The sequence below is a fragment of the Aspergillus eucalypticola genome (assembly GCF_003184535.1).
Source record: "Aspergillus eucalypticola CBS 122712 chromosome Unknown BO83scaffold_30, whole genome shotgun sequence".
Classification (NCBI taxonomy): Eukaryota; Fungi; Ascomycota; class Eurotiomycetes; order Eurotiales; family Aspergillaceae; genus Aspergillus; species Aspergillus eucalypticola.
The window spans coordinates 252,136-278,646 of NW_020290304.1; the positions used below are offsets into that span (position 1 = coordinate 252,136).

Here is a 26,511-nt window from a genome sequence, read left to right on the forward strand (position 1 = left end):
ACCATGCGTTCGCAGACGCAAGGTAAACAAGACATATGGAACTTACCTTATGTAAAGAAGGGGCGATAACGACGCACGTTGAAGCAGAGAGAAGAGAGTGTCGGTCCAACAGGGTTGAAAGTCAAATTGCACAACGATTGATCGAACAGCAGCAATAAGAATTTCAGGGTTCACGATCCACACGAGGAGCGCCTCTCTCTCTCTCTCTCGCGCTCTTTCGCTCGTCTGCTCGAGCGCTCCGTAAAAGGGGCTGCCCATGACTAAGCGCCCCGCGCCAAGCACTCGGTGGTTTCAGCATTTGCAGCGTATCCTCAGGCACACACAAGCACCTGCCCGTAGCAGAACTAACTAATAGAGTACTCCACTCGGACCCAGTTATTCCCGATCAAGAGGACTTTTGCGATATGATGTAGATGCGCCTAACAACCAAATCATGTATCATTATCAATAGAAGCAAGTAGTCCGACTCCTTGGCGACGGACTTTTTTTATTCTTAGCGTGGCCTGTGCCATGAACCTAGCCTTGAAGTCACAAGTCACTACCAAGCATAAGTACGTTCTGCAGACTTAGCGCACTCGCTATCTTGTGTAGTACCTATCGGAAGTCCCCGCTCCCGACGATCAACACCATCCATATCGGGTGATGATGGTTATGCCTCGTGGTACCTTGATATGATTTGGGAGAAAGGGACCTACAAGCTACCAAACATCTCCTGATCCACCTGCAGTTCCTCATGGCCAATTATTCTTCAATGACCCTGGTCAAAAAGGCGGATTCTCACTGCCGCCGGAGTAAATCGTATGCTGTTTGCAATACGTCATGGCGAAGTGGTAGCACACGCCATGGACTGGTGAAGTCATCCCACCACCACCCATGGTCTTACAAACCCCGGACCGGCGACCGAACCTGTAGTCCCTTCATTGAGATTTATAGGAAACAGTTCCTTTTTTTTTTTTTCTCAAATCCTGAGTAGCAGTCTAATCACCTTATTGAATCCCCTAGACACTGTACTCTATCTATAGTTCTCAATCATCATTGCCAACATGACCACTGACGGTATCCAGCCGTTCCAGCGCCGTTCATCCTTTCATCAGCTGCAGCTCTCGCATCAGTTTGACAGGAACTCCTGGGAAGCCCCTCCATCAAAAGTAAAGTTCTCTTTTGCCTGAATACCCCATGACATCTCTAACCGATGGCATTCCATTAGACTATCTATGCTGGTCTCTCAGTACTGTTCGATGACGATGGAGTCACTGTAGCCCTTGCGATTCGCGATACTACCTATCTTCTCGATTTCCATCAGAAGGACATCGTTCCACAGGGTGGCCGGACCGTCTGTGCTGAAATTACCGACTATGTGCTGAACCAGTTGCGGGAGTATAGTGACGAACGCCTGGAGAAGTTTATCGGGCTGGCAATGCCAACTTCAGTGGCTCGGAAATGCTCCACCCTATGCTCACGTCTCTGGTCGGAGCTGGATGTGATTCCCTTGGTGCTGCCCGAGGAGAGTAATATCGGAGTTGATCACTACGTTGATCATCCTGTCCGGAAGTCTACTGGCTGGGAGCTTAAGAGCATCGATGAACAGGCCGAGTCCATGGGACGCAAGTGTGTCAGGTATGTCTTGCCCAGCTTAAAGCAGTGTGCATGTGCTTACAGCATTCAAGGTTATTTGGCCCTGAAAACATTCCGTTGTTGCAAGTCGGTTTCTTGGGATTAGTTGAAGTTGACACTGCCTTCCATGTGCGTCTTACAAACCTGGAGGACTTCCAGAAGACAGTCACACAGAGGACCTGGGATGCAGTGAATTACTATGCCGACGATCTCAAGAACAGAGGCACAAAGATTGCCTTCTTTAGTGCCACTCCTCAGGGCGGAGGAGTAGCCCTCATGAGACACGCCCTCGCCAGATTCTCCTACTCGTTGGGAACTGACATCAAGTGGTAAGTCTTTCATCCATATAGTGTTGGGTATCGAGTATCTAATAGATCCTCAAATTAGGTATGTCCCCAAACCGCGGCCCGGAGTTTTTCGCATAACCAAGAACAACCATAATATTCTGCAAGGCGTTGCTGCCCCAGATGAGCGCTTGAGCAATGAGGACTGGGACAAGGTTATTGATTGGATCAACGAGAATGCGAAACGATACTGGCTCTCACCCGGCGGTCCTCTGCGGCCTCCTGAGGAGGGAGGCGCCGACGTTATCATCATCGACGATCCGCAAATGCCCGCATTGATCCCCATTGCGAAGAAGCTAGCACCTAACCGACCGGTCATTTTCCGAAGCCATATCCAAATCCGCAGTGATCTGATCGATCAGCCTGGCTCCCCACAGGCAGACACCTGGTCGTGGATCTGGAAACAGGTGCAGCAGGCAGATTTATTCATCAGTCACCCAGTGAGCATCTTCGTGCCGAAAGATGTTCCCGACGAGATGGTGGGCTACATGCCTGCTTCAACTGATTGGTTAGTTCCAAGAGATATCTGCATGATATATCCAGCTGACATTCCGAGTTAGGTTGGATGGTCTAAATAAAAACATGCGTGAAGAGGATGTCGCCTATTACGGCCGTGTCTTCAATTCTGTTTGCAGAAACTCAGGAATGATGACGCTAAACTATCCACATGGTGAGGTCAATTCTAAAGTCACACATGCATGTGCTTCTGTTATTGCGAGAGCGCTAACCACTTAGCAGACGAGTACATTGTCCAAATTGCCCGATTCGACCCTTCCAAGGGTATCTTTGACGTTGTAGATTCATATGCGAAGTTCCACAGACGATTCACCTCATCTCTACCCGACAGAACGCCGCCCAAACTGCTTATTTGTGGGCACGGCTCCGTTGACGACCCAGATGGCACTGTGATCTACGATTCCGTGCTAGCTCACATTGAGAAAGATCTCCCAGACCTATCTGACAAGATCTGCGTTGTCCGACTTGGACCTTCGGATCAAGTGCTGAACGCACTCCTTTCCAAGGCCAAGGTCGCTCTGCAGCTGTCCACACGTGAAGGGTTCGAAGTCAAGGTATCCGAAGCAATCCACAAGGGTACCCCAGTGATCGCAACCAAGGCTGGCGGAATCCCACTGCAAGTGGCAGATAAGAAGAACGGTTTCCTTGTGGAAGTCGGCGACACAGATGCAGTTGCACAACACCTATTCGAATTGTGCACTGACGACGATCTATACGAGCGGACCAAGAAATATGCGCTTGAGAACGTCTGCGACGAGGTCAGCACAGTCGGAAACGCCCTGAACTGGCTGTACCTGTCATCCAAGCTCTCCAAGAAAGAGGAAGTCAAACCGCACAAGCAGTGGATCAACGACATGGCGCGCACCGAAGCAGGCCTAGAATACACCAGCAAAGAGAGTCGGCTTAGACGGATCTCACTGTAAGTCTGGCCAACGACCAACGAGCCAGACAATATGAACTATGTATCTAGATTGTTTTTCTTTTTCGATATATCGCGCGCGCACAGAGTTCCCAAATGAAAGAAATAAACTAGACCAAGGGGGTATAGTACTAAAACAGCCACACATACACACACACACACAAACAGTAAACACGAACACAAACCAATCATAACCATCATCAATGACACATCCACAAAATTAAGCAATCACCTCCCAACCAACCTATACCTCTCCCTCGCCAACCCCCCTCGGCCCCCTCAACCCCATACCCCTCCCCAACCTCACCCACAATCCTCGCCGGCGCACCCCCGACAACACACCAACTCGGCACCACCATGCCCCCGGCACCACCGCCCCATCCAACACACACACGAAATCCTTCAAGATAGCCATACTCCCCACCACCGCATCCTTCCCAATATGCACATGATTCCCCACCGTCGCCGCCTCCACTACCGCCCGCTCGCCCACAAACACATGGTCCCCGATCTTGAGCGGGTAGAACGAATACACACCCCGGTGTAGTCGCGACGGTGGTCGCAGGATCGCTTGTCGCGAGATGTAACTGTATCGGCCTATTGTGATGGCCACGGAGGGGCTGTTTGGTGCACTGCCGCCGCCGCCGCCGCCGCCGCCGGCGGGGTCGGAGGATGTGGATGTGGATGTGGATGACGATGAGGAGCGGTAGAGGTCCCCCCGGATAACGGCGTCCGCTTGGATTACTGTCTTGCCACCGAGGATGATGTGTTGGGTTCCATGGATTAAGGACCGGCGGGAGATTTTGTTGCCTGTGTCCTGTGGTGGTGGGAGACTGGGTTGGTATGGGGGGTTTGTTTGTTTTTGGTTGGGGGAAGGGGAAGGGGGTGGGGATAGGAATGGGCGTACTGTTTCAATGTATTCGCCCTTGGGCGCTTTGGGGGGCATTTTTTAGGTACTAGGTTAGTTTTAGATGTTGTAGACTGAGAGGAATTGAGTTGATGGTGAAGGGGGATGATGATGTTATCGCATTGCTTGGGAGGTGATCTTGGATGCGGTGAGTGGAATTACTGTCGGCAGTTCAGTTGGTGGTGGGCGGTGAGTCGGACCCACTGCGTTTGATTGCTTCGTACAGTACAATAATTAATATTTTGGTCGAGGAGTTCTATGCAGTATGCCACATGCCCTATTGGGATGCATTGTTTTGACTTTGTAGATCTTAATCTTATCATGGTAGAGCAAACGAAGCAGTATTACTGAAGTAGATCTATTTACAGGGCCTGGATCCACTGTTTTCCCGATATGGAGGCTAATTTGGAGACACATTTTGGTCGTCCATAATGACCAGGGGTATTGCCAAAATAAAGAAATTGATGATAATGGGGTTATCATTAGTACGATATGCTAGCGGCTCCAAAAAGATGGGCCATATATGGAAAATTTATCGACACCCATCGAATATCCTCGATGCGGCCCACACCTCCCTTCATTAATGTTGCCTCTCAAAGTGGGGGACCGATGGTACTGGGATCATCAAACTCGATGAGAGCACAGTATTTTGAGGATATTAAACCCCACTGAGACTCCAATCGAGATCTAACAGCCTTCAGTCACAGCATCGTGACCCCGTATAGCAAATTTTAACAGTAACCAGTCCAACCCAGTATATACATCCATCCCAATCGGATCCCAAGCTCATATACCCCCGACACACCATTTTTTTTCGACCATACACATTTATTATACCCTCCATAGAACCCATATCAATTCTCAAACCTCCGGCCAAAACATCCCCTCCAACCAAACAACCTGCCTCCACCACCGCTCACACCTCCCCAACAGCTCCTCCCTCTCATTACCCGCAACACCCGCAGCAACCTCATCCACCAACCCCGCAATCTCATCCACAAAGCGTCCAAACTCCTCACTCGTCCAATTAGGAATAAACTGCACTCTCAAAGCACCGCCATCCGCATCATTTCTTCCCTCTCCACCCTTATTCTCCTTCTCCATAACCCCCCTGGCATATCCCCACGCCTTATAATAACACACCTCCGTAGCCCACAACACCACTAACCCCTCCAACAACGTCACGCCGCTCGAGCCCGAGGAAAGGAACAAATCCGTGTATGCGTGCGTCGCTTCGCTAGGACCGAAGGTGGTCGCGCCCCGTGGGGGTACTTGCAGATCGAGATTGTATTCGGCGGCGACGGTCTCGAAGAAGGTGAGTTCGCGTTGGATGTTGAGGAGGGCGGAGGTGAGGAGGGAGAGGATGCGGGATTCCAGAGGGGCGGGGCCGCTGGCAGTGGTTGTGTAAGGGAGACGAATTTTCGAGAGGAGGAGACCGATGAAGCGGACGTAGGATTGCGCGTAGAGACGGTCTTGGGAGAGCCAGGCTGAGAGGGTGGCTTTGGAGAGGGTGGAGGTGCCGGCGGAGTGGAGGAAGGGGTGGGTGGTTGAGGTGTGGAGGGCGGAGGGGTTGAGGTTGAGGAGGTGGGTTGTTAGGGAGGTCATTTTGGTAGTGGTTGTGGTTGTGAGGTGGTCGGTGGTGGAAGTGGAAGTTGTAGGAGAATTGTTGTTGGTTGTGAAGAAGAGCTTGAGGAAAGATGATGGTGATGATGATGTGGGTGGGGTAAATACGGGGCTTGTGGAGGGGGGAGATCGGCGGCAGGGATTAGATTAGGGTTGGTTTCTGCAGGAAGGGTCAGGAACAACATGCAACGTTTAGCACAGGAGCTTGTTTTACTCTTGTTCTTCGGGGTTCTCAAGTAGGCTTGCTACGTCCATAGATTATCCTCAAGTACCATAATGTCTCTGATTGTTTCTACGGTTTGCTAAGGATGGTTAAAAAGGACGAAAAATATTTCACCACATCATATGCGGCATCTCCGATGAACTCACTGAAGCTAGCAGACGCGTTCTTGGATTATTTAGATGCATTATTCTACAACTTTCGTAGCCAGGCAGTTGATGATTCCTCATGATGAGTATGAACATCAGAGAGGGTATTATAGAGATATTCCGAAGGATGATGCCTGTAAATCTCAAATTGGAAAGATGCTCCTGGAGAGGATGCTAGGCTAACAATGCATATACGAGCACCTACGTCAAATTTTCCTCACCTGCTCCCATAAAGCTGGCGACGAGAGCCTCCATAGTGTACCGCGCATCATTCCCGGCATTGTGCAAGTACCAGCCCCTTATGTCCAGTTTCGCCAGCACGCCTCCCAGCGACCGTACCGACTCTTCCTTCCGCAGCTTACGGAACATCTGCGCTGTGTCGATCTGGTCACGAAACCCTCCCACGTCAACCCCAACTTGCTTGAGATACTTGACATCTGCTGAAAGATTGTGACCAACCAGTACGAGCCGACGATTCATTGCATCGTCCAAGCGCAGACTTGATCGCACTACGTCCACCAGATCTCGTTGCAGCACCCATTCGCTCTCTCCAAATTGAAACATGCCAGGACAGCCCGACACAAACTCATGATTCACGATATGGCCGTATTCTTTCACTCGCAGATGCCGGGACTGGATACGGCTCCGCCACTGGTCGCCGTTCACGCCCGGCGGTATTCCCACCAGACTCTGCATGTCCAACACTGACACTCCGACCTCAGTCACCTGGCTATGGCAGCGCTCATTCGACTCTACGTCGATGCTGATAAATACGGGCTCTCTCCAGAATGGATATGGTGCTGCCTTGGTAGTATCTAGCGGCTGCACCGTGGGCACTGTACCCGGGGTGTCCCAGTCAACCATATCTGCTGTCCCTTCAATGTCATCCATGGAACGCAAACCAAAGTAGCACTGCATCCGTCGAACCATCTGCTGCATATCAAGCTCTTTCATCGTACGCATCAACTGTTTCTGCTTGGAAGATTTCTTTTTGTTGCGGGTGGCCTCGATAGCGGCTTCCATCATGGTCTCGAAAGCAGCGTATTCCTCATCCGTATCTCCAGAAGGACGGTTGTGCTCCGATGATGGAGTAGGAATTTGTAACTCGAGCTGTTCCTTAGTCTCACGCGTGGTGCTGCGGCCGAGGTAGACAGGCTGAGGATACCCATCTTTGAAAGACAAGACCAGCCCGGCGGACATGTCTGTTGGCAGCGACAACTCACACTTCAGAGCACGATTTATCTCTTCCAAAAAGGAGTCAACTTTACTGGTAGGAGTAAGAAGCACGAATCTAGACCCGAGAGACGCTGGTGCGTGGACAAAATAACTGGCACTTATCAGATCTAGTTGTACAAAGCAATGGATTGAGCGACTTACATATCCCACGAGCGATTCCAGAATTTACCCGCGTCAAAGAAGCGGCTGGAAACCTCTTGGCTCAAGGATCCTTTCATATGTCTGTAGGGGTATTTGGCAATAGCCAAAAGGGGGCTAAATTGGCCGTTGGTGGGGAATACGTGTTCATCTGCCGGGACTGGGGTAGGGAGTTCGGGTGGAGAAGGGAGTTCAAGAGACACAATGTGAGTGGGTTGACTTGTCTGCTGGGTAGTTGTTGCTGACGGCCTGTTTTCCGGGTTCCTAGTAAGCTCTGCCTGAGGGCCTTCAATGTTATCATCGGTCCGAACTTCGTTTGCAGGACGGCGGCCGGTGTCCAATTTCAGGAGGTCTTCATCCTGCGCAAAAAGCAGCTTGAGACGTTCTTCGGGACCCATTGCGTTAAAGCGAGTGACGATTTCGAAATGTGGATTTGTTTGCCAGGAAGGTGTTGATGGGGGAAATGGGGAGCGAGCGAGGAAGAGAGGAGAGGTATTCAAGAAACAGTGCGTTGGCAAACGCGTGCAAACGGTAGTCTCCGCCATGAGCCATGCAGCCTCAACTGGCAGGCATGAAGGATTCATTTTTCATTCGACTTCACCACGTAAATTAGATGATTAATTAGGAACTCACGTGAATAGACATTTCCAGTGTTCTATGTAGAAGTTATTGTGTTGACATAGTTGGCGTCTTAATGCGACACTAAATGAAGGTCATTTACCGAGATCAACCTCCCCGCGGTTTCAATTGTTCGGAGAAAAATAGTCAATGAGGTCATCCTAGAAGTGTCAGTAGGTCCGAAATACAATCCAGTGAATGGCAAACATTCCAACTGGACATGGCATTGTTTCAGAGCGTTGGCCTACAGAAGCGCACTTCACTCAGTTGTCATGACCTTTCTATGGGCCATTCATAGTCATGACAAATCGCTCTATATCACTGCTGCTATTGAATGTTTCAAGAGAATTATGCTTGGCTGAGGGAATGCTCTATTCGTTCATTGATTGAGTCAAGGTTGTCATCACAACTGCTACCACTTAACAGCCAAAGATCGCAGTTGTTTCCTGAGCATACATACCCAATGTTCGCACTCGTACACAAGAAGGCAAATCTTGGTTATAGTAATTACTCGAATACAGGTTATATAATATACAGGTTAGTCAAGGGAGAGTCTAGACTGTCGAGTACTGTTCGTGTGACTTGGAAGCTCCTGGAACACGAAAGACCTCCGAGCGACTTGATCCTTCCGGGCAAACACCGACTTGAGACCATGTTCAAAGTTCAGTATGCAATATATCGTGCATACAATGATGAGGCAGGAGAGCACAAATGCTACAATGGCAAAGAGCAGCATCATATCCTTCCCTGGGGTACGGGCGCGTAAAGTCTTTCCACATAGAACAATGATCCGACTCAGTAGGTAGGCCGCAATGCCTAGGCGACAGACCTATTCGAGTTAGCCATTTGGACGTTGTAACTCTGATGTTCCATGACTAACTGCAATAATAGCCGTGGGGACTCTGTATTCACGTCGGACAAAATATGTGCCCATAGTCATCACCAGCAGTGCGGCTGGAATGAGTGCTAAAGTCAAGGAGTACTCAGGCTCCTCAAAGTGGACATCAATGAGGTCATACTGAATGATAAAGCCCACCAGGAAAAAGAAGTCGAATTTTATTAGAACGAGATATGCCTGTCAGAGTTAATCACAAGTTCTCAATGAATTTAGTTCTGCAGGACTCCAAGTACCTCATATCCTCGATATTGTTTTCGACTCTGAAGGCTCCCCTGAACATACTGGTATATAGCCCAAGAAAATTCTCTGTGAACCCAATACGCGATCGGCCACATGAGGAGTGTCGCGATACTGACAGTGATGGGAACCAGAAGCTCAGCAGGCTGGATTTCTTTCCACAGGTCTCTGGATAAGTCCACCAATGGTTGATTGTAATAGTCGCGGTCTTCTCCTATAGTCAAGGTGGTCATATGAATAGACATGTACTGCATCACAGAATAGGCGAGTACACATCCATTGCTAATGCAAAGGGCTAGAAGCAAGATGATATTCTTATGATGTACCATGTCAAGACCGAGGAATATTTCATAAACGACGGCGAACATGATGAGTGCTATGTTAATGGGGACCTGATATGATATGGCGACCTGAGTGGCATTGGGATTGACCCATGATTGCCACTGAACGAGGTTGTATCTGGAATGCGGCTTAGTTAATTGCTGGGAAAGGGAGGATATGTTAACAATATTTGAACTCACATGTTCAGCACGATAACAAGCAGTCCTTGCACAAACAATATGCCGCAGAACCATTTTTCGTTTTGCGAAGTTGGCCAGTACATGGCGTCACAAGGCTAATCGCAACTCTGCTGTTACGGCTTCGGTATGTACTCTAATCAATGCACTGTTGCAAGCTTGGTATCGGCAGCTTTTAGTATCCCAAGAACATGCGGCGGTCGAAGGATTGAGCTATTGAGCTAGGGTAGCTTAAATCCACAAACTATTGTCGAAATTTACGATAGATAGTCAATACGTTCACTCACAATTGGTGGACTCTTGTCACATCTTCCAAAATTCAGGTAGCCACTCCGGATGTCTCACTTCTTGCCCAATCAACATTCTAGATGTATCCACAGAGTAAGAACAATTTTTCAAGGCTAGGCATACATAAGTTGGTACATTTTGGCCGAATACTTAGTAGCTGAAAAAACGGCGACCGTAAATCATTGATTCTCTCCAACCAACTGCGTGTTTGACTAGCCATCAAAGTTGATCGACATATCAAGCCTGTAGGTCCACGCTCACACTCATTTTGAACCCTAAACCCTTCATGTAAATGGGTCTATAGGCTACAAGATTTCTGCCTTTTGATCCCTACGAATAAGTTTAGAATAGGCTGTGCCGTAAAGCATAGATAGTCGGTACCGAGTCGGGGATCCAGTGTCTTTTGAGATGTGGGGCCTTGTGTTGCCTACGAACGGCAGGCGGATTGAAGTTGATCACAAATCCACTATTAGGGGTGCTCTGTTCCTGCGCGGATCCAACGGCCCGGCATCACCACTAACATAGATATGTGTGGCTGCACATTTTAGATGTGGCCAAAAACTTTCTTCCAAACTGGAGGCTTCCTACCAAGCCAATTTCATGCCAGAAAACAGAGTATGCGCTCAGGGAGTATCTGTTCATTGGTGTTACCACGTGCTGTCCAACCATCTTGAGAACCTCCAGTGAGGTTGAAGCTTTTTCTATCCGTTGTCCTCATATTCAATGAACCAAATGAGCCAGAGAGTCGTTCAAACCTTGGATTTCGTATAGCAAACCCGAAGACTGCGTTTCTCACGTTGATGTTTGAATGTGTACCTCAAGTGGTGTGGCTCGCGCTCTTAGCAGCTAAGGTTATACCACACTCTTGAAGCGCCTCTCCATATTCTTGCTTCAAGCCTCCGTGTTCGTAGGATCAAATTGGGTGACTAGTATTCAAAATTATCTAGATCCATTGCATCTTTGTGCCTGACACACGTATGCGATTAGATATTGCCGGTGGATCTTGTCAACGACTAAGTAGATTCTGCCAATACTGACTGTTAAGTGATTATAACACACTGCTATGTACCTCATGGATCTTGATTACTGGAGTAATCTAGGTCAAAAATCGATTCTTGATGCTTTAACTCATAGTTAGTGTTTAATGTAAACATGGAACCAAGTCATAAACCGCGCAGCAAGGGGGAGAGCATAGTGCGCTGTTAAAGCTTGTGATTCATAGCAGGCATAATAATCTATCATCATTGCACTAGCGTGTAAATTTGAGCATCGCCGGCAATTTCCATCAATGTATTCCAGATATCGTGCTGGAAAAATGGTGGATTTGCCAACATGAGACGGCAGTATACTTTGCTTGTGCCTGTGCCTGACCTGTCAACCTCGGATCAACTATATTCCCGGGCGCGACCCGCGGTGGTTCCAGCCGGAGGGAATCGAAGGCCCGGAACTGGCCAACATCTCCAACTGATCTCAGCGGTGCTCCTCCACTTCAGTCCCCGTCATTGGCATACTTCTATTGCTTCTCATTCTCCCTTACCTCCTCACCTCGTCCTTCGGTTGAACTTTCCCTCCTATCTCCTCTCTTGTCTCTAATCTATTTTCACCTTAGCTTGCAGGCTCTGGTCTGTCAAGCTCCCTCCATGTAAAAGTGCGGACCAGTCCCTCTTCCTGGCCGCACCCACCCCCATGGTGCCCGCCCATCTCTGACCATCTATCCGCCTATTCCTTCAACGCTCCCTCTGTCGCTCACTCAATCGCTCCATCTATTGCCCCTTCGCATTCGTATACCCTTTCCGTCTACCTGTTGGATGGCATGGCGGACTATCACGACGCCGGTGGGCTAATTCTCGACGGCCCCTTTGATCCCGACGCCCAGGCCACCGTCACGGACTACATTGACTACACCGAATACCTCCCCGCTGACCTCATTCGCTCCCTCACTCTCATCCGCGGCCTCGACGAACGCTACTTGGAAGCTACACAGGGCGTCCATGATCTCACCAAGGCTTATGGCCAGCTGCCCACCCTCCCCTCGGACGTGCGTCCCGACGCGCGTGCTCTGCGCAAAGATATCTCCGAACAACTTGATCGCGCCATCAACGCCCGTGAATCGGCGTATGCGGAGGCTTGCCGTCTATACGATGTCATTGATCGCCACTTCAATCGGCTAGACAGCATCAAGCAAAAGCTCGAAGCTCTCCCCAAGCCCGCGTCGCGCGAACCCACTCCTCCTCCCGCGCCGCCCGTCACATCAACCAAAAGAAGCCGCTCAACCAAGAAAACAGAGGAAGATTCTGGCCCGCCCACCACGACGCGCATCACGTTGCGCTTGGATGGCCACGATACTGCTCGCGCGACAACTGTGCAGAAGTCGCGCACACGTCGATCTCTCATCTCTGCCGAGCATCTGGCCGATTTGCACCCCGATTCGCCTATTGCCAGCACAGAGCATTCTGATGTGGAGCCGGATAGCAAAGTAACACCCTCAGAGTCACCTCCGGAGCCGGCAGCAGCGCCCGCCAAGAAGGAGAAGGGCCGTCGGCGATCGCGGACTTCTGGATTGGTTTCGACCGGTGCTCAAGGCCCTTCTGCTCCAGCAATATCGACTAGCAATGCGTTAGCGATGCTCAAGCCACCTCCTGACGACGCCAAACCTGGAAGTGAGGATATGCCATGGTTGCGTTTGACTGAGTGGGAAATGACAAAACTGCGGAAGAAGATGAAGAAGAATGCCGTTTGGCAGCCCAGCGAGGTCATGATTCATCGCGAGCTGGCCTTGCGCGGCCGTGGCTGGGAGGCTTACCGGGCAGCGAAAGCGCAGGCCGAGGCCACTGGTGCTGAATTCTTGGACTGTGACGACATAATGAACACGTACGTTCCGGGCAAGCTGACCAAACGCAGCGAGGCTACCGGAGATACCGAGGGCACGTTCGAGACTAAGCTTAGCAACCGTGGTATGAAGCTGAACGAGGCCAAGAAGCTTAAACGGGAGAACCAGGCTCGAGAGCAGGCGGCTGCGGCAGCCGCAGCCGCCGCCGCCGCAGCAGCACAAGAACAAACAGCCAAGGATGGAGTGCAGCCAGCAGTGGCTCCCAGTAATTTACCCACAGCCAGTGTTCCAGAAGTCCCAGCTGTGAGCAAGCCCACTCGTGCAGGGAAAAAGAGGAAACTCGAAGAGGTGACACCCCCAGAGGTTCCCCCCATTCCTTCAGCTCCCGTCCCCTCCACATCTTCTGCCCCATCTGCTTCTGCTGCTCCCTCCACGTCTGATGGTCCCTCCAATGTTGAACCCTCCGCACCCGATGGTCCTTCTGCTTCTACACCCTCTGTTCCTCCTACTGCTACCTCCGCTACTTCCCCTGTTCCTACTGCCCCCGCTGTCTCCGCTGCTCCTACTGCGCCTGTGGAAATTGAAACCCGTCCTTCGCTGCGAAGCGCGACTAAACGCCGCCGAACTAGCAAAGGATCCCCCACACCCGTTGATCCAAACATCGCCATCCCTGAAGAAGCACCTACAACTGCAGCACCAGCTACTACAGCTGTAGAAACCTCCGAGTCGCAGAAGCCTTCATTACCGCCGTCTCCAATTGGACCCAAGCGCGCCATCGCACAACCCACGATCACAGCCGCAAAAGCGGCTACGCCAACCCCCCCGGTTACCCGACCCCCATCTCGCCGCTCGGCTGCTTTGTCATTAGAACCAACCACCAATGCCAGCGCCGTTGCGCCTTCTACCAAGCGCGAACTCCGTCAGAAAAGCGCCACACCTGCTCGGAAGACTCCTGTGCCAGAAATTGCTCGAGCCGCCAGTGTGAGTGCTCCCAATCGCAGGCGTAAGCGCCCCGCACCCGGTCCTGTGTCTTCAGGTCAAGATGGTGGTGCAGCGGTAAGCTACGGTCGCCGCAAGGCGAAGCCCGGCAAGAAGCGGATTGGGACGCGTGAGGTTGGCCTAAAAGATGGTACTCTGGCACGCGAGGACATTCGAATCGACGAGGATGGAGTCCTCGAAGAGATCGACCCGAACGAACCACGGTATTGTCTGTGTGGAGACGTGAGTTTCGGGACGATGATCTGCTGTGAAAATCAAGAGGTATGTGTTCTAGAATTCTACTTTGATGGCGCCGCTAACATGAGTAGTGTGACCGAGAATGGTTTCATCTTGACTGTGTCGGGCTGTCCGAGGTGCCAAGTCGCACGGCCAAATGGTACTGTCCGGATTGTCGGGTGAAGTTTAACAAGGGCGCAGACGGAATAGTGAAAAACAATCCGCGGAGATGAAGCTATACCATACTGACTGGACAATTCTCGGATTTCGAATGGGTGGTGGATATTGATATTCATGAGACCACGATTAGGCGCTTGGGCAAATTGTTGCATAGGGCTTGATTTTGCTCTCTACTTTGATCTCTTGATTGCAGCGTGGCGAATATTTCATGGAGTAAAACCCCCTTTGTTGATTAAATTATATTTATCATAAGAGCTAGTTCGGAACATGGTGATGGCGCTACACTGAGAGAATAATGCAATTGATAACTTTTCTACTCGTGCACATGAAGCAAATCAATAAAGTAAACGTCCCACAGCCCCTATTAAGAACAACTACCACCAACTCAGTAAAAATAGAAATCTCTACTAAGCCAGATCATTCAATCCAAACTGCCACCTTATACTTACCTCCCCTTCCCCCACCCTACTGACCGCAAGTTTCTCTTTGGGCTGTGTTGGTGCGATTTCTAATGTGGCCTTTTCTTATAAATCTGATTATGTCTTCAGATGATGATCGGCTGCTGCGTCATGCTTGGAGCGAGTTCTTGGTAGAGTCAAAGAATGGGTTTATCCACGCCGATGTGCTCCGGGCTCTCAAAGACAATATCCGTCCTCGAATCGGTGCTGTTTGTCCACCAACCAGCATGTCTTTATCCGGAATGTAGCGTGGGGGTTCCATACTTCGGTCTATCAATAACCCACCCAGGTCGGACTTCGCTCCGAACGCCGACACCCCACTGGTTTCAATTTTACTGCACATACACATACACGTCTCTGAAATCCTTCTATTCACAAGTCATAGTTAATCTATATGATACAATGGACTAAGCAATATCCGGCAACGACTTCTCAACCTCCATGGCATCCTTGATCTTCTCTGCCACTGCCTCCGCCTGCTCGGCACTCAAGCGAGCCAACGGCCGACGCGGGAATCCACCATATCCATAGTAGCTCTGAATGGCACTCTTCGTACCGGGGATAGCCGCCTTAGTGAGAACCCAGTCGGCCTTACTCAACAGCTCCTGGGCCTCCATAGCTTCCGTGAAGCGACCCGCGCTCCAGAGGTTGAAGATCTGCACACACAGCTTGGGGATGACGTTCGCGCCACCCGCCAGGATAGCGGAACCTCCAGACGCCAGCGTCTGCAGGGAGAAATCCGCAATGCCTCCGAATGCAACGTACGGGTGGACCGCCTCAGTCTTGGTGCTGGGGAACTTGCGCTGAGCCGGAGCCAAAGGCGAAGAGGGAGTAATAGCGTGCAGAGCGGAAGCAACACGGGTCAACTTGCCCGTGTTGGCGCAGGTGAACTTTGTGCCTACAATGTTGGGGTGCTGAGAGATGCGGATGATGAGGTCGGAGTCCATGTCGATTCCTGCCACGGCACCGGGGTAGTTGTAGAGGATGAGAGGGATGGGGGAGCCGTCGGCGACGCTAGTGAAGAATTCGTAGAGGGTTTGATCGTTGCCGGTGGCGTAGCGGTAGTAGCTGGGGGGAACGATCAGGGCGTATTCAGCTCCGGCCTCGTAGGATTCCTTGCAGAGATCGATGGTACCGCGGATGGATTGTTCGCTGGCACCTGCGATGACGGGGACGTTGGAGAAGCCGGCTTCGACGAGTGCGGACCGGGTCTCGCTGATCACGGTCTTGCGCTCGGCCCGGGTGAGGTGTACGGCTTCGCCGTTGGAGCCCATGCAGACGAGACCAACGAGACCGGCTTTGGCGAGGCGAACGGCATGCTTGCGGATGGTAGGGACGTCGAGGTCTTCGGTTGAGGGGTCGAAGAAGGTCATGGTTGGAGCGTAGACTCCGGGGCGGAGCGGGGTAAAAGACATTCTGTAGGTCGCTGTTAGTTGTGGATTTGGGTTCAGAGGGTGTGGCAGATGTACTTGACTTGTCTGTAAGGTAGATGTAATTAGAATTTTTCAATTTATGTGATATGTGTGTTGCGAAGCTGTAGTTGGCGTTGCGCATCATTTAATGGACTTATATAGTAGACCACCCCTCATGTTTACCCCGCGTGCCCTGCCGTACCGTTTCGGTATCATCCCACGTCTCCACCGTTTCGGACAAATTTATCCACCAATAAGCATGAGCCGGTAGTAAACTTGCCTCTTTTGTCTGTATCAAACGCCGACAGCAGCTGTCATACAGTGAGAAAAGTACCAGCAAGGCTGCATGTGTACTAAGTGAAGAGGGGTTTTTGAGCGGGCAGTATAGTAGCATCAATTGAGAGCAACTCGTAAGGTACTGTTAGACACAAGAGACATCAGATTGACTGTATCATGTCCTGTATATCTTCCACCATTGATGCAATTCCATACCACTTATAGCTCAACCAGCCATCGGTTAATGACCCCGCAAAACCCGGTCCAGCAGGATCTCTTATATGACCGCCAACCCACTGAGCGACAAAATTATTTCCTCGTTTCTTGTCATATTCTTTCCCTACAATTTCTTTTCTTTAGACAATTTACACCACAGCAATCACAATGGCTCCCCCAGCTGTGTTGATGGTAAGTTATCCCTCCCATTTCACGCGTATCTCCACTAACCAACAACACAGGTAGGAACAGGCGAGTACACGACCGGCTACGTCGGCGGTACAGCCTCGACCTCCGACAAGAAAGTGGGTGTCGTGGGCTTGACGCTCTTCGACTTGCGTCGTCGCGGCAAAGTCGGCGATTTGAGCATGGTGGGTGTATCTGGATCCAAATTCCCCGGAATTCGTAAGTCTCACCTTTGTTCCCTTTTGTAATCAGCAATTCGCCAAACTGACTGAGAGAAACCCAGGCGCACACTTGCAGAAGAATATCTCCGAAGTCTACAACGGCCTTGATGTCTCTTTCACCTCCTTCCCCGCCGACAACACCTCCGACCCAGAAGCCTACAAAGCCGCCATTGACGCCCTCCCCGCCGGCTCTGCAATCACCATTTTCACCCCCGACCCCACCCATTATCCCATCGCTTTGTACGCCATTCAGCGCAAGATCCACGTTCTCATCACCAAGCCTGCGACCAAGCTCCTCTCCGACCACCTCGACCTGCTCGCTGAGTCTCGCAAGCACAATGTAGTTGTGTACATTGAGCACCACAAGCGCTTCGACCCGGCCTACAGTGACGCTCGTGCTAAGGCTGCCAAGCTCGGCGACTTCAACTACTTTTACAGCTACATGAGTCAGCCCAAGAGCCAGCTGGAGACGTTCAAGGCTTGGGCTGGCAAGGACTCGGATATCTCTTATTATTTAAACAGCCACCACGTGGACGTTAATGAGAGCATGGTGCCGGACTATGTCCCCGTGAAGGTAACGGCTAGTGCGGCTACGGGAACTGCTGTCGAGCTGGGCTGTGCCCATGAGACGGAGGACACGATTACTCTGCTAGTGGAATGGAAGAAGAAGGATGGGTCAAGAATGGCTACGGGTGTTTACACATCTAGTTGGACCGCGCCACAGAGGGCCGGTGTACACTCTAACCAATACTTCCATTGTAAGTCGCCCGTGAGGTTGGTGTATAGCCTTGGAGAATGGGCGATGCTAACAAGTGCAGATATGGGATCGAAGGGTGAAATTCGTGTTAATCAGGCTAAGCGCGGCTATGATGTTGCCGAGGATGAGGCTGGATTGTCTTGGATTAACCCGTAAGTTTCTACTTTTGGTGTTAACTTTCTTGTTGTGCTGACTGACAGTTGCGCAGGTTCTATATGAAGTACGCACCCGACGAGGAGGGTAACTTCGGTGGTCAGACTGGCTACGGATACATCAGTTTCGAGAAGTTCATTGATGCCGTCACAGCTGTTAATGAGGGACGGTTGACGCTTGATCAGCTGGATGCCAGGCCGATCCCGACTTTGAAGAACACGATTGCCACAACGGCAATCCTGCATGCAGGACGCATTTCCTTGGATGAGAAGCGGTCGGTGGAGATCGTGACTGAGGATGGAAAGTGGGAGCTGAAGTAGATACCTTTAGAGACGCTTGTATGTAATTACTTTGTTATGTATGGTTGTATGAATGTTTATGATTCTGGTCCATCTGTTGCGGTGAACATGCAGGTTTGCGACAACTGTTCCTCGGAAGCTTATTGCGGCAACTATGCTAACCCCTTGGCCTTGAGGCTTGAGAAAGGGGCTTTGAACATTTCGGATAGCCCAGTCTGAAGGGGATCATTATCCCCCGTTACAGGATTCTCTCTTTGTTCAGGCGGCACCGATTGAGGCTGTGACCCGGAAAGTCGCACAGACTTACGCTACGACTAAGCACTAATTCAGTGAGTACATCATTTACACAAAATTCCAATCACAAGCAGAGCATTAGAATCTCCAATGTGTCTACTTAAGCAACGGCCGATCACACGAGGCATAATGCATTGTGGTTGACAACGAATTCCTGCCTGGCCAACTGGCACTGACAAAGTGGGCCAGACCGTGAAGGATTGGCAACCCCACGGGGGCGGGAAGAAAATGGAGATGAGATGGAGTCGATCCCTAAGTCGGAACAAGAAGACAAAGGGGTTCGTCTCGACTCTCGGCATGCACAGACGAAAAATGGGTACACATAGAGTTAGAACCTCAAACATTTCCTACAGGAATTGATACCTTGATGCAGGAGTGACTCCTCCCCACCCACTACAGATCAGATACATGTTAATGCCTGAACAAGATTTTTTCGCTGAGACGTGCATGGTATGTAGGACACCAAACATCTCTTCATCAGGCATCCACCTGAATGCCAGACCCCTGGGACCAAATCCAATCCCATTCTGCCATCCGAGCCATACGAGCCTTACGGATGCCCTAATTGACAGGGGGCGAACAATGGCCATCATAAAGGAAAATTATCCGCGGCACACATCTTTTCATGGTCTCAAAACTTAGCAGAAATTGTAGCCCGCCACCAGTCAGCCTGGGAGAGCCAATCAAGGGCCTGGACCGGGTCGGGGCTGATCGGGCTGGGGGGCAAAAGAGGCTCACCGCCCGGGCGGCGGGCCTCCCTTTTCTCTCGCCCGATCCCCATGCCTCCAGCTTTTTATTAGATTTGTTGGCAGTAGTGTTGTTTTTTGTTTTTTTTCATGCAGTCGCTAGGTCTTGGGGTTTAATTCTTTTGGGTTGTTCTTCTACGCACGATTCTCTGAGGACTTTCTTTCCTTCCCTCCCTTCTCTCTCTCTTCATCTTTCGCGCCCATCCCTCTCTCGCACCCCCTCTTGCACTCTTTTGTTTTTGGTTATTTACTATCGATTTACCTATCAGACTCACCCGGGCGGTTGGTGTTCGTTATCAGGAGTTCTTGTCGATCACATCGGTCTTTTCCTTGGTCACTCGGGCTGCTACTCTGTCGATTTCTCCCCTTACCTACGCCATTCAGCCTCTCGATACCGCCTTATATCCCCTATTGACGCATCACATCTCTCTTCCTTGACCAGCAGCGTTACCCTTGCGTCTGACCCCTGAGGGTGTGTCTCAGCCGCGCAAAGGGAATTTACACGATTCCTATACTATAACAATCTACCGAGAACGCTTCGTGTTAAGTGTCCCCCGCGTGGCTCTCCTTAATTGAGACTGTCACTGTGACATCGATCGTCGTCATGGCTCCACGAGATTCCAGCACTATTACCTCCCGTCGACGCCCCTCTTTCTCTCTCCGCACTCGGCCTCGGACTGCTACAACTTCGACTGCTCATACAACCGGATTGGAACATGATGTGTGGCATGGGCTGTCTGTGGTGGATTCAGGAGATGATGACGACGGCCAGGTCTTGGAAGATATGAATCATTTCCCAGAGCCTGCTCCCAGGCGCCGTGAAGCCAAGAGCTTCTCCAGCTTACGCCATCCCGTGGACGGTCTGCGAGCTCTGGGCCGTCGCCTCTCAGTGACGCTCCGCAACAAGTCGTCCAGGAATTCCGTTCATCCTCAACCAGAAGCCATGAGAAACTCTTGGTGCAATGAAACCAGCATTAATCGTCGACCTTCACTTGAGAGTATTTCCGCGCTACATGGCTTCTACGCCCATGCTGGCGCCCCTGTTCCCGGAAATGGCCTGGAGCCACCCGTTATCTCGAACGATATTTATGCGGGAGCGGCTGCTCGCGCTGCAGCTGCAGCTCAGAATGAGCTGGCAAGAGCTCTGCGGGACAGTATCAAGCTCTCGGATGCTAAGTTGACCCAAGATTCGGAAAGTGGCATTGGCATCGATCTACGCGATCGCTCGGAGCTATCTGACCCAGCTCTGGCCATAGTACGGATTGATCCTGTCAGCTGCCTTCCTCCTGAGGTTATGTCACAGGTGTTCTCCTACCTTGATCCTGAGTCCCTCATGCAGTCTGAACTGGTTTCACGTGCTTGGAGTGAGCAGGCATCCTCCCAGCACATCTGGCGGCACGTGTTTCGTCATACCTACGGACAACACCCTAGCGGGCTTCCTTTCAAGAAGAGACAGTCTGCTGGTTTGGGCAAGGCTCATCCTAAGCAGGATTGGAAGCGGATGTTCCTCGTTCGCCGTGCTCTGGAACATAGGTGGAAAGAAGGGAAGGCTGCTGCTATCTACCTTCACGGCCACAAGGACAGTGTCTACTGTGCTCAGTTTGATGAGTGAGTTTTTCCATGGTTAAGATTCGCATTCAAGCTTTTTCTAATAATTGTCCCAGGGACAAAATCATTACGGGTTCTCGCGATCGGACTATCCGAGTTTGGGACGCTCATTACCCTTGGCCATGCCGGAAGATCATTGGCCCTCCTCCGGGCGATGTCTCCGGTATTGGTCCGGTCAATAACCCGGCGCAGCAATCAGCTGGAAAGCCGCCCTTCTTGACCATTTGCCCTCCGCCGACGCGCTCTGCGGGCATCATGGCTCCTATTGAGCACAGCGCGGACTATCACAGTGCTTCCATTCTCTGTCTCCAGTTCGATGAAGAGATCATGGTCACCGGTTCGTCTGACTTTACCTGCATCGTGTGGGACATCAAAAATGACTACAAGCCGATTCGTCGCCTAGTGGGCCACCAGGCAGGAGTGCTGGATGTCTGCTTTGATGACCGGTACATTGTGTCCTGCTCCAAAGACACTACCATTTGTGTGTGGGATCGGCACACAGGGGCCTTGGTGAAGAAACTCCTTGGCCACCGAGGACCAGTGAATGCTGTTCAGCTGCGCGGAGATCTGGTCGTTTCTGCAAGCGGAGACGGTGTCGCCAAGCTCTGGAACATCACTTCTGGTCTTTGTGTCAAGGAGTTCCCCAGCAAGGACCGTGGACTGGCGTGTGTCGAGTTCAGTGATGATGCTCGAACCATTCTCACTGGTGGCAACGACCAAGTGATCTATCAGTTTGACGCCAATACCGGCGAAATGGTCAACGAGCTCAAGGGCCACGCAGGCTTGGTTCGCTCCTTGCACCTGGACAGCATGAATCAACGAATCGTCAGTGGTAGCTACGACATGAGTGTCAAAGTATTTGATGCTCAAAGTGGCGAGCTTTCCATTGACCTTCCAGGCTGGACAACAAGCTGGATGCTCAGCGTCAAGTCCGACTATCGGCGCATTGTGGCCACCAGCCAAGACTCTCGCGCTGTCATAATGGATTTTGGATATGGACTAGATGGCATAGACTTACTGAAAGAGTAATAAATCTGGCTAGACATTTGCTATTCGCTTATTTGCTGGGGAAAAGTTTGGGCTTTGGAGTTTTTGGGATGTGCGGGTTTTCTTCTTGGGTTTATTAGCAGGGACATACATTGGCTAGCGATAGATGCTTACATATTTGCTCAATTCATTAATTCATTTGCATGGAACCAGAATCTACTTCAATTAGGCTGCCTTTGCCTGTAAGAACTTCGACTTCCGTCTGGTGCAATTCTAGCCTGAGGCATCCGTAGATTGGGGAGGCTAGGTACCTACCGTTGTGGATTTTCCAAAAGCGGCTTAGCGTGTGCAGTCCCGTGGGTTTTGTCGACAGCAACAAAACATCCCCATCTGCTCAACTTGGCCTTTGTTTTTCTTCGAAATTAACAAGACAGATCCAGCGCTACAGGGTGTTTCCCTTTCTTACTAATTCTTATTTCAACTCCTCTCGGATATTTGCAACCCCCTGCCAAACCCTGCATTCCTTCTAGCCCGGCATTCAGCCTTCTCCTACACTACTTACCCCACTATGTCGGAATCCAGGTTCGTCGGGCATCTGCCTCTGTTCAGAACGGCTTGTTGGTCCTGTGCACCCAAGGCTAACAATCCAGGATAACAGACAAGAGCTGTTGGCATGGATCAACAACCTGCTGCAGTTGAACATGACCAAGGTTGAGCAGTGCGGAACTGGGTAGGAACCTCCCTGACAGACGCGGAAAGTCGGCTGCAGCAGACGCCTCAGCAGCGCTTTCAACAAACAATTAGATATGTCTCAGGCCCATAGGCTGACGGAATGATTGTACAGTGCCGCTCTGTGCCAGATCTTCGATTCGATATTTAGTGAGTTGGCGTGACGAGCCCACCCCTTTTTTTCCACCCCCGCCTGGATATGTGGCTTACTAGTTGCCTTTTAGTGGATGTCCCCATGTCTCGCGTCAAGTTCAACGTCAACACCGAATACGCCTACCTTCAGAACTTCAAGGTTCTTCAGAGTACGCCTCTTCCGAACGAGTTGTGGTTTGGGAACGCTGTTTCCGTTAACACAGGCCTGTTTAGACGTCTTTGCCAAACACCAGGTCGACAAGCCGATTCCCGTCGAATCTCTCACGAAATGCCGTATGCAGGACAACCTTGAGTTCCTCCAGTGGACGAAGAAGTACTGGGACCAACACTACCCGGGTGGTGACTACGATGCCGCCGCTCGTCGCAAGGCCTCCGGTGGTCCCCCCGCCACTGCGGGTGGCTCTCGCGCAGGTGCAAGCTCCGCCGGAGCGGCACGCCGTGGTACTACGCCTACCATTGGCGCCGCCCGCCCCCGTGTCGCTGGTGCCGCAAGCGCTGCCAACGTGTCTGCGCTGCAGCAGGAGATTGCTACGCAAAAGGAGGCTATTGCTGGCTTGGAGAAGGAGAGGGATTTCTACTTTGCCAAGCTGCGTGACATCGAATTGCTTCTGCAGAGCGCCATCGAGGCCGATCCGGAGCTCGAAAAGGATGATGACTCCCTGGTGAAGCACATCCAGGGCATTCTGTACTCGACGGAGGTATGATTCCACACTAGCCGGACCTCTTTTGTTGCCTGTCAAGGAGGCTTCTCATTCCCGGATCCGAGGTTAACATGTGTTGCAGGAGGGATTCGAGATTCCCGAAGCGGAGGCTGGGGCGGATGAACTTGAGACCTTCTAAGTTCATACCTAATAATGTTCGTCCCATTATTAATACCCCTTCATGTGTAGCACAAGCGTTCGTCAGTCGTCTTACGGCGTCTCTATGTCTTTAACTAGTTTTCCTTCTGTTTAGACCGTTGGTCAGACATGCGAGTAGGGTGAGGGGTTGAGGAGTGAAAAAGCAAGGAGAGTGGCTGGCGAGATGCAGACCCTTTGTATAGTTGTGACACAGTCTTTTTCTTTCTTCTCTGTCTCGACAGGTAGTTGGAAGCAGGTTCCATTCCCATGTTCTTTCTTCCTCTCTCTTCTCTAGCCTGCATTGATACTGATAGAAAGGTATTCCAATATGTGGAATGAATCAAGTGCGTCGACATACGCAATGCGCCGTTCCCATCGGCAGACTAATCCTGATGCAGTAAACTGTCGAACAATGGTCCCTTAACCTTGAGCATACTACTTGATGAGCAACTCTTGTATGAGTGAAGTATGTGCATTGTTGCTGTTGATTGCTCCAACGTAGGACCAGACAATCCTACACAGATCTCATCAACAAGCTACGACTAAGCTACCGACAACAGCTTCCGTCACACGATACTGATTACTACTAGTATCCAATATTCAATATATTTACATTAGCAAATCTGACTCAATATCAAGACGATCCTAAACTACAATCCCTCCAGCCGTTCATTTACATCATCCTCGTCTGGTCTGGTTGATATTCACTTTTTAATATATGAGGGCCTGACACGGCATGATAGTAAGTATATTAGTATGACACGCCCACAATGTTTCGATTTGATACGACTTGATGTGTTATCATTTGATAAAATAAAGTTGAACATGGTTGTGTGTGCGTGCGCGGTGTGTGGATTCCAGAGAAATGAATCTGAAGTTGGGGGCTGAGTGATGCGCAACGCAAATTGGTATTCTTCATAGTACCACTCTGTGCTATCTATGGCTATCTGTCAGGTGGTATTATGAGTATGTTGGATGTTTCAAAACATTGCGGGGAGAGGAGAAATGCAGACAGGGGAATGTTAGACAGTAATAAGTGGTATATTGGCTATGAGCTTACTCTGCTTGGGTCATATGGTGGTTTGAGAGCGCTTAGTGAGGGGCTCTCTTGCTAGTCATTTATTTTAAATGTCGGTACTAGAAGCTTGTACATTTTTATTGTTTATTGTTTCAGCTACGACAGTGTGAGGAGGATGTCTGGCAATCATGAGAGCATACAAAGGGGTCATGTGAATAGTTCTTAGGGCGAGATAATCTATGATCATCAGAGATTTTAGCCATGATTTTGTAGGTGAATGATTGAGGAATGTCAATTGTCTTTGCTTGATGTCCTTTGATGTAAATATATGCTAGGATCTTACATGATGAGAATGTTGATCACTTAGGTACTGTGTCAGATTGATCATGATTTTTTGCATATAGTGAGAAATGCAAATAACGTCCTACATGTCACATGATTAATTCCGTTCTGAGCATTTTACTCCCCGAAATCTTGCAGTAGCAATGATGAACATTCCTCGAAGCTTCCAAGATTGTTCTCGATGGCCGGACGGGAGATGAACATGACAGGAGCCGGCCGGGCTGCGATATAAATAGCGGGTTCTAAAGAGTGAGGTGGGGCTCTGAGACACGGAAAGGAGACATACGTACGTATACGTGTATCATAACGCAGCCAATTCTGTTTGTCTGCCTAGTCACCAATTCTCCTTTTTTTTCCTTTTCTCTTTGGTTCTCGTTTTTGTCTTGGGGAGAGAGATTATAAGCTGACTCAGTATCTACTGCTGGGATCTGATACTAGCTAACTGAGTTGAGCTTATGGAATGCATCCTCTTGCATGACTCGACTAGTCCCTGTTCATCTCGATAGCGACGATCCATCGTCTGTTGTGGATGAGAGTGATTCAGATGGGGCGTACCTTGCAGAGTGAGTGGTGAGTGGTGACATCGCAGCGGCTAAAGCCTTTGAGAAGTCGTTAGGGAGTGAGTCCCTTGCATCATTGCGTGGGACCTAGGTAGAACTTCGGGACGTTGTGGGTGTCTGCTTCTAGACTCTAGATGGACTTTATCCTTCGTGATGTGGATTTATGAATCGCGTTCTCGATTAGATGATGGATCCCGTGTGTGGGTGAGGGTGTGGATGTTGTCTTGTTGTTTTGGTGGCCTCATGGGGGTCGAAATCCTGCCGTATCTACCTGCTTGCTGTGAGTTCTTGGGTTGTGAATTGGTATTGGTGATGTCTTGTTTGCTCCCTGCTAGCGCATGCAGCATCAGCAACGGACAGGATTGCTATGTGAACTAGTAACGAAATATTTGGTTGTTGGCCCCCTTGTCTGTCTGCGAGGTCAAACTTGTATGCAGGATTGCTCGGTGTGAAAACTAGACTACCACGGGGTTAGGTCGTCTGTCTACCTGCTGTAGATAGTCCTGATTAGACGGCCTTTGACACGGGACAGAACCGTGGATGGTGAGATATGATAGGCACTTGGATGATATTACAGCCGGGTCTCTAATTAACAGGCGTGGTCTAGTTAGATTGTGTGTCCGGCGTAAACAAACATCTAATGAAACTTAGCGCCCGGCGTTTTATTAAACTCAGGCTTGGCTTCCCCCCTTTCGGACAGCGCCCCGGACCAATGACGAAGAGCAATCCATGTCTTTCCCCAAATTGGGTCGAGTCTATCGTACTGTATCTGCCGTACGAGAATTCGTGTGTATTGACGGATCCCCA

General features: G+C 50.4%; 10 protein-coding genes across 10 annotated transcripts; 5 read left to right on the forward strand and 5 right to left on the reverse strand.

The window, feature by feature from the left end:
* Positions 1 to 933: 933 nt before the first annotated feature.
* Positions 934 to 3,397, forward strand: ccg9 (putative trehalose synthase (Ccg-9); the record flags this gene model as incomplete). The annotated part of the gene is made up of 6 exons (XM_025529844.1): positions 934 to 1,148; positions 1,208 to 1,617; positions 1,668 to 1,943; positions 2,002 to 2,466; positions 2,519 to 2,628; positions 2,694 to 3,397. Exons 1-6 carry the CDS (start codon positions 1,044 to 1,046, stop codon positions 3,395 to 3,397), a joined length of 2,070 nt encoding a protein of 689 aa, XP_025384030.1. The 5' UTR covers positions 934 to 1,043.
* Positions 3,398 to 3,621: 224 nt separating this feature from the next.
* On the reverse strand, positions 3,622 to 4,410 carry BO83DRAFT_411256 (uncharacterized protein; the record flags this gene model as incomplete). The annotated part of the gene is made up of 3 exons (XM_025534293.1): positions 4,301 to 4,410; positions 3,685 to 4,210; positions 3,622 to 3,662 (listed from the first exon to the last, which is right to left on the reverse strand). The coding sequence occupies exons 1-3, from the start codon at positions 4,337 to 4,339 to the stop codon at positions 3,622 to 3,624; spliced, it is 606 nt and encodes a 201-aa protein (XP_025384031.1). The 5' UTR covers positions 4,340 to 4,410.
* A 408-nt stretch (positions 4,411 to 4,818) lies between these two features.
* BO83DRAFT_346097 (putative transcription regulator PAB1642) lies at positions 4,819 to 5,997 on the reverse strand. Its single transcript, XM_025528765.1, has one exon. The coding sequence runs from the start codon at positions 5,903 to 5,905 to the stop codon at positions 5,162 to 5,164; it is 744 nt and encodes a 247-aa protein (XP_025384032.1). The 5' UTR covers positions 5,906 to 5,997; the 3' UTR covers positions 4,819 to 5,161.
* Positions 5,998 to 6,492: 495 nt separating this feature from the next.
* BO83DRAFT_455064 (QDE-2-interacting protein) lies at positions 6,493 to 8,064 on the reverse strand (the record flags this gene model as incomplete). The annotated part of the gene is made up of 2 exons (XM_025537010.1): positions 6,493 to 7,583; positions 7,670 to 8,064. 2 exons carry the CDS (start codon positions 8,062 to 8,064, stop codon positions 6,494 to 6,496), a joined length of 1,485 nt encoding a protein of 494 aa, XP_025384033.1.
* Positions 8,065 to 8,794: 730 nt separating this feature from the next.
* BO83DRAFT_440693 (uncharacterized protein) lies at positions 8,795 to 10,373 on the reverse strand. The gene is made up of 4 exons (XM_025536279.1): positions 9,941 to 10,373; positions 9,416 to 9,878; positions 9,165 to 9,359; positions 8,795 to 9,113 (listed from the first exon to the last, which is right to left on the reverse strand). The coding sequence occupies exons 1-4, from the start codon at positions 10,021 to 10,023 to the stop codon at positions 8,823 to 8,825; spliced, it is 1,032 nt and encodes a 343-aa protein (XP_025384034.1). The 5' UTR covers positions 10,024 to 10,373; the 3' UTR covers positions 8,795 to 8,822.
* Positions 10,374 to 11,707: 1,334 nt separating this feature from the next.
* BO83DRAFT_346104 (putative PHD finger domain protein) lies at positions 11,708 to 14,744 on the forward strand. Its single transcript, XM_025528766.1, has 2 exons — positions 11,708 to 14,315; positions 14,363 to 14,744. The coding sequence occupies exons 1-2, from the start codon at positions 12,039 to 12,041 to the stop codon at positions 14,501 to 14,503; spliced, it is 2,418 nt and encodes an 805-aa protein (XP_025384035.1). The 5' UTR covers positions 11,708 to 12,038; the 3' UTR covers positions 14,504 to 14,744.
* A 522-nt stretch (positions 14,745 to 15,266) lies between these two features.
* Positions 15,267 to 16,434, reverse strand: BO83DRAFT_381862 (dihydrodipicolinate synthase family protein). Its single transcript, XM_025532092.1, has 2 exons — positions 16,378 to 16,434; positions 15,267 to 16,324 (listed from the first exon to the last, which is right to left on the reverse strand). The coding sequence occupies exon 2, from the start codon at positions 16,321 to 16,323 to the stop codon at positions 15,316 to 15,318; it is 1,008 nt and encodes a 335-aa protein (XP_025384036.1). The 5' UTR covers position 16,324; positions 16,378 to 16,434; the 3' UTR covers positions 15,267 to 15,315.
* Positions 16,435 to 16,924: 490 nt separating this feature from the next.
* Positions 16,925 to 18,485, forward strand: BO83DRAFT_346109 (Gfo/Idh/MocA family protein). Its single transcript, XM_025528767.1, has 5 exons — positions 16,925 to 17,004; positions 17,055 to 17,217; positions 17,282 to 17,977; positions 18,038 to 18,128; positions 18,185 to 18,485. The coding sequence occupies exons 1-5, from the start codon at positions 16,981 to 16,983 to the stop codon at positions 18,447 to 18,449; spliced, it is 1,239 nt and encodes a 412-aa protein (XP_025384037.1). The 5' UTR covers positions 16,925 to 16,980; the 3' UTR covers positions 18,450 to 18,485.
* A 1,587-nt stretch (positions 18,486 to 20,072) lies between these two features.
* BO83DRAFT_430944 (F-box/WD repeat-containing protein) lies at positions 20,073 to 22,105 on the forward strand (the record flags this gene model as incomplete). Its single annotated transcript, XM_025535550.1, has 2 exons — positions 20,073 to 21,076; positions 21,133 to 22,105. The coding sequence occupies 2 exons, from the start codon at positions 20,073 to 20,075 to the stop codon at positions 22,103 to 22,105; spliced, it is 1,977 nt and encodes a 658-aa protein (XP_025384038.1).
* Positions 22,106 to 22,551: 446 nt separating this feature from the next.
* Positions 22,552 to 24,139, forward strand: eb1 (microtubule-binding protein BIM1). The gene is made up of 5 exons (XM_025532093.1): positions 22,552 to 22,793; positions 22,908 to 22,942; positions 23,017 to 23,094; positions 23,159 to 23,643; positions 23,729 to 24,139. Exons 1-5 carry the CDS (start codon positions 22,765 to 22,767, stop codon positions 23,783 to 23,785), a joined length of 684 nt encoding a protein of 227 aa, XP_025384039.1. The 5' UTR covers positions 22,552 to 22,764; the 3' UTR covers positions 23,786 to 24,139.
* Positions 24,140 to 26,511: the final 2,372 nt, after the last annotated feature.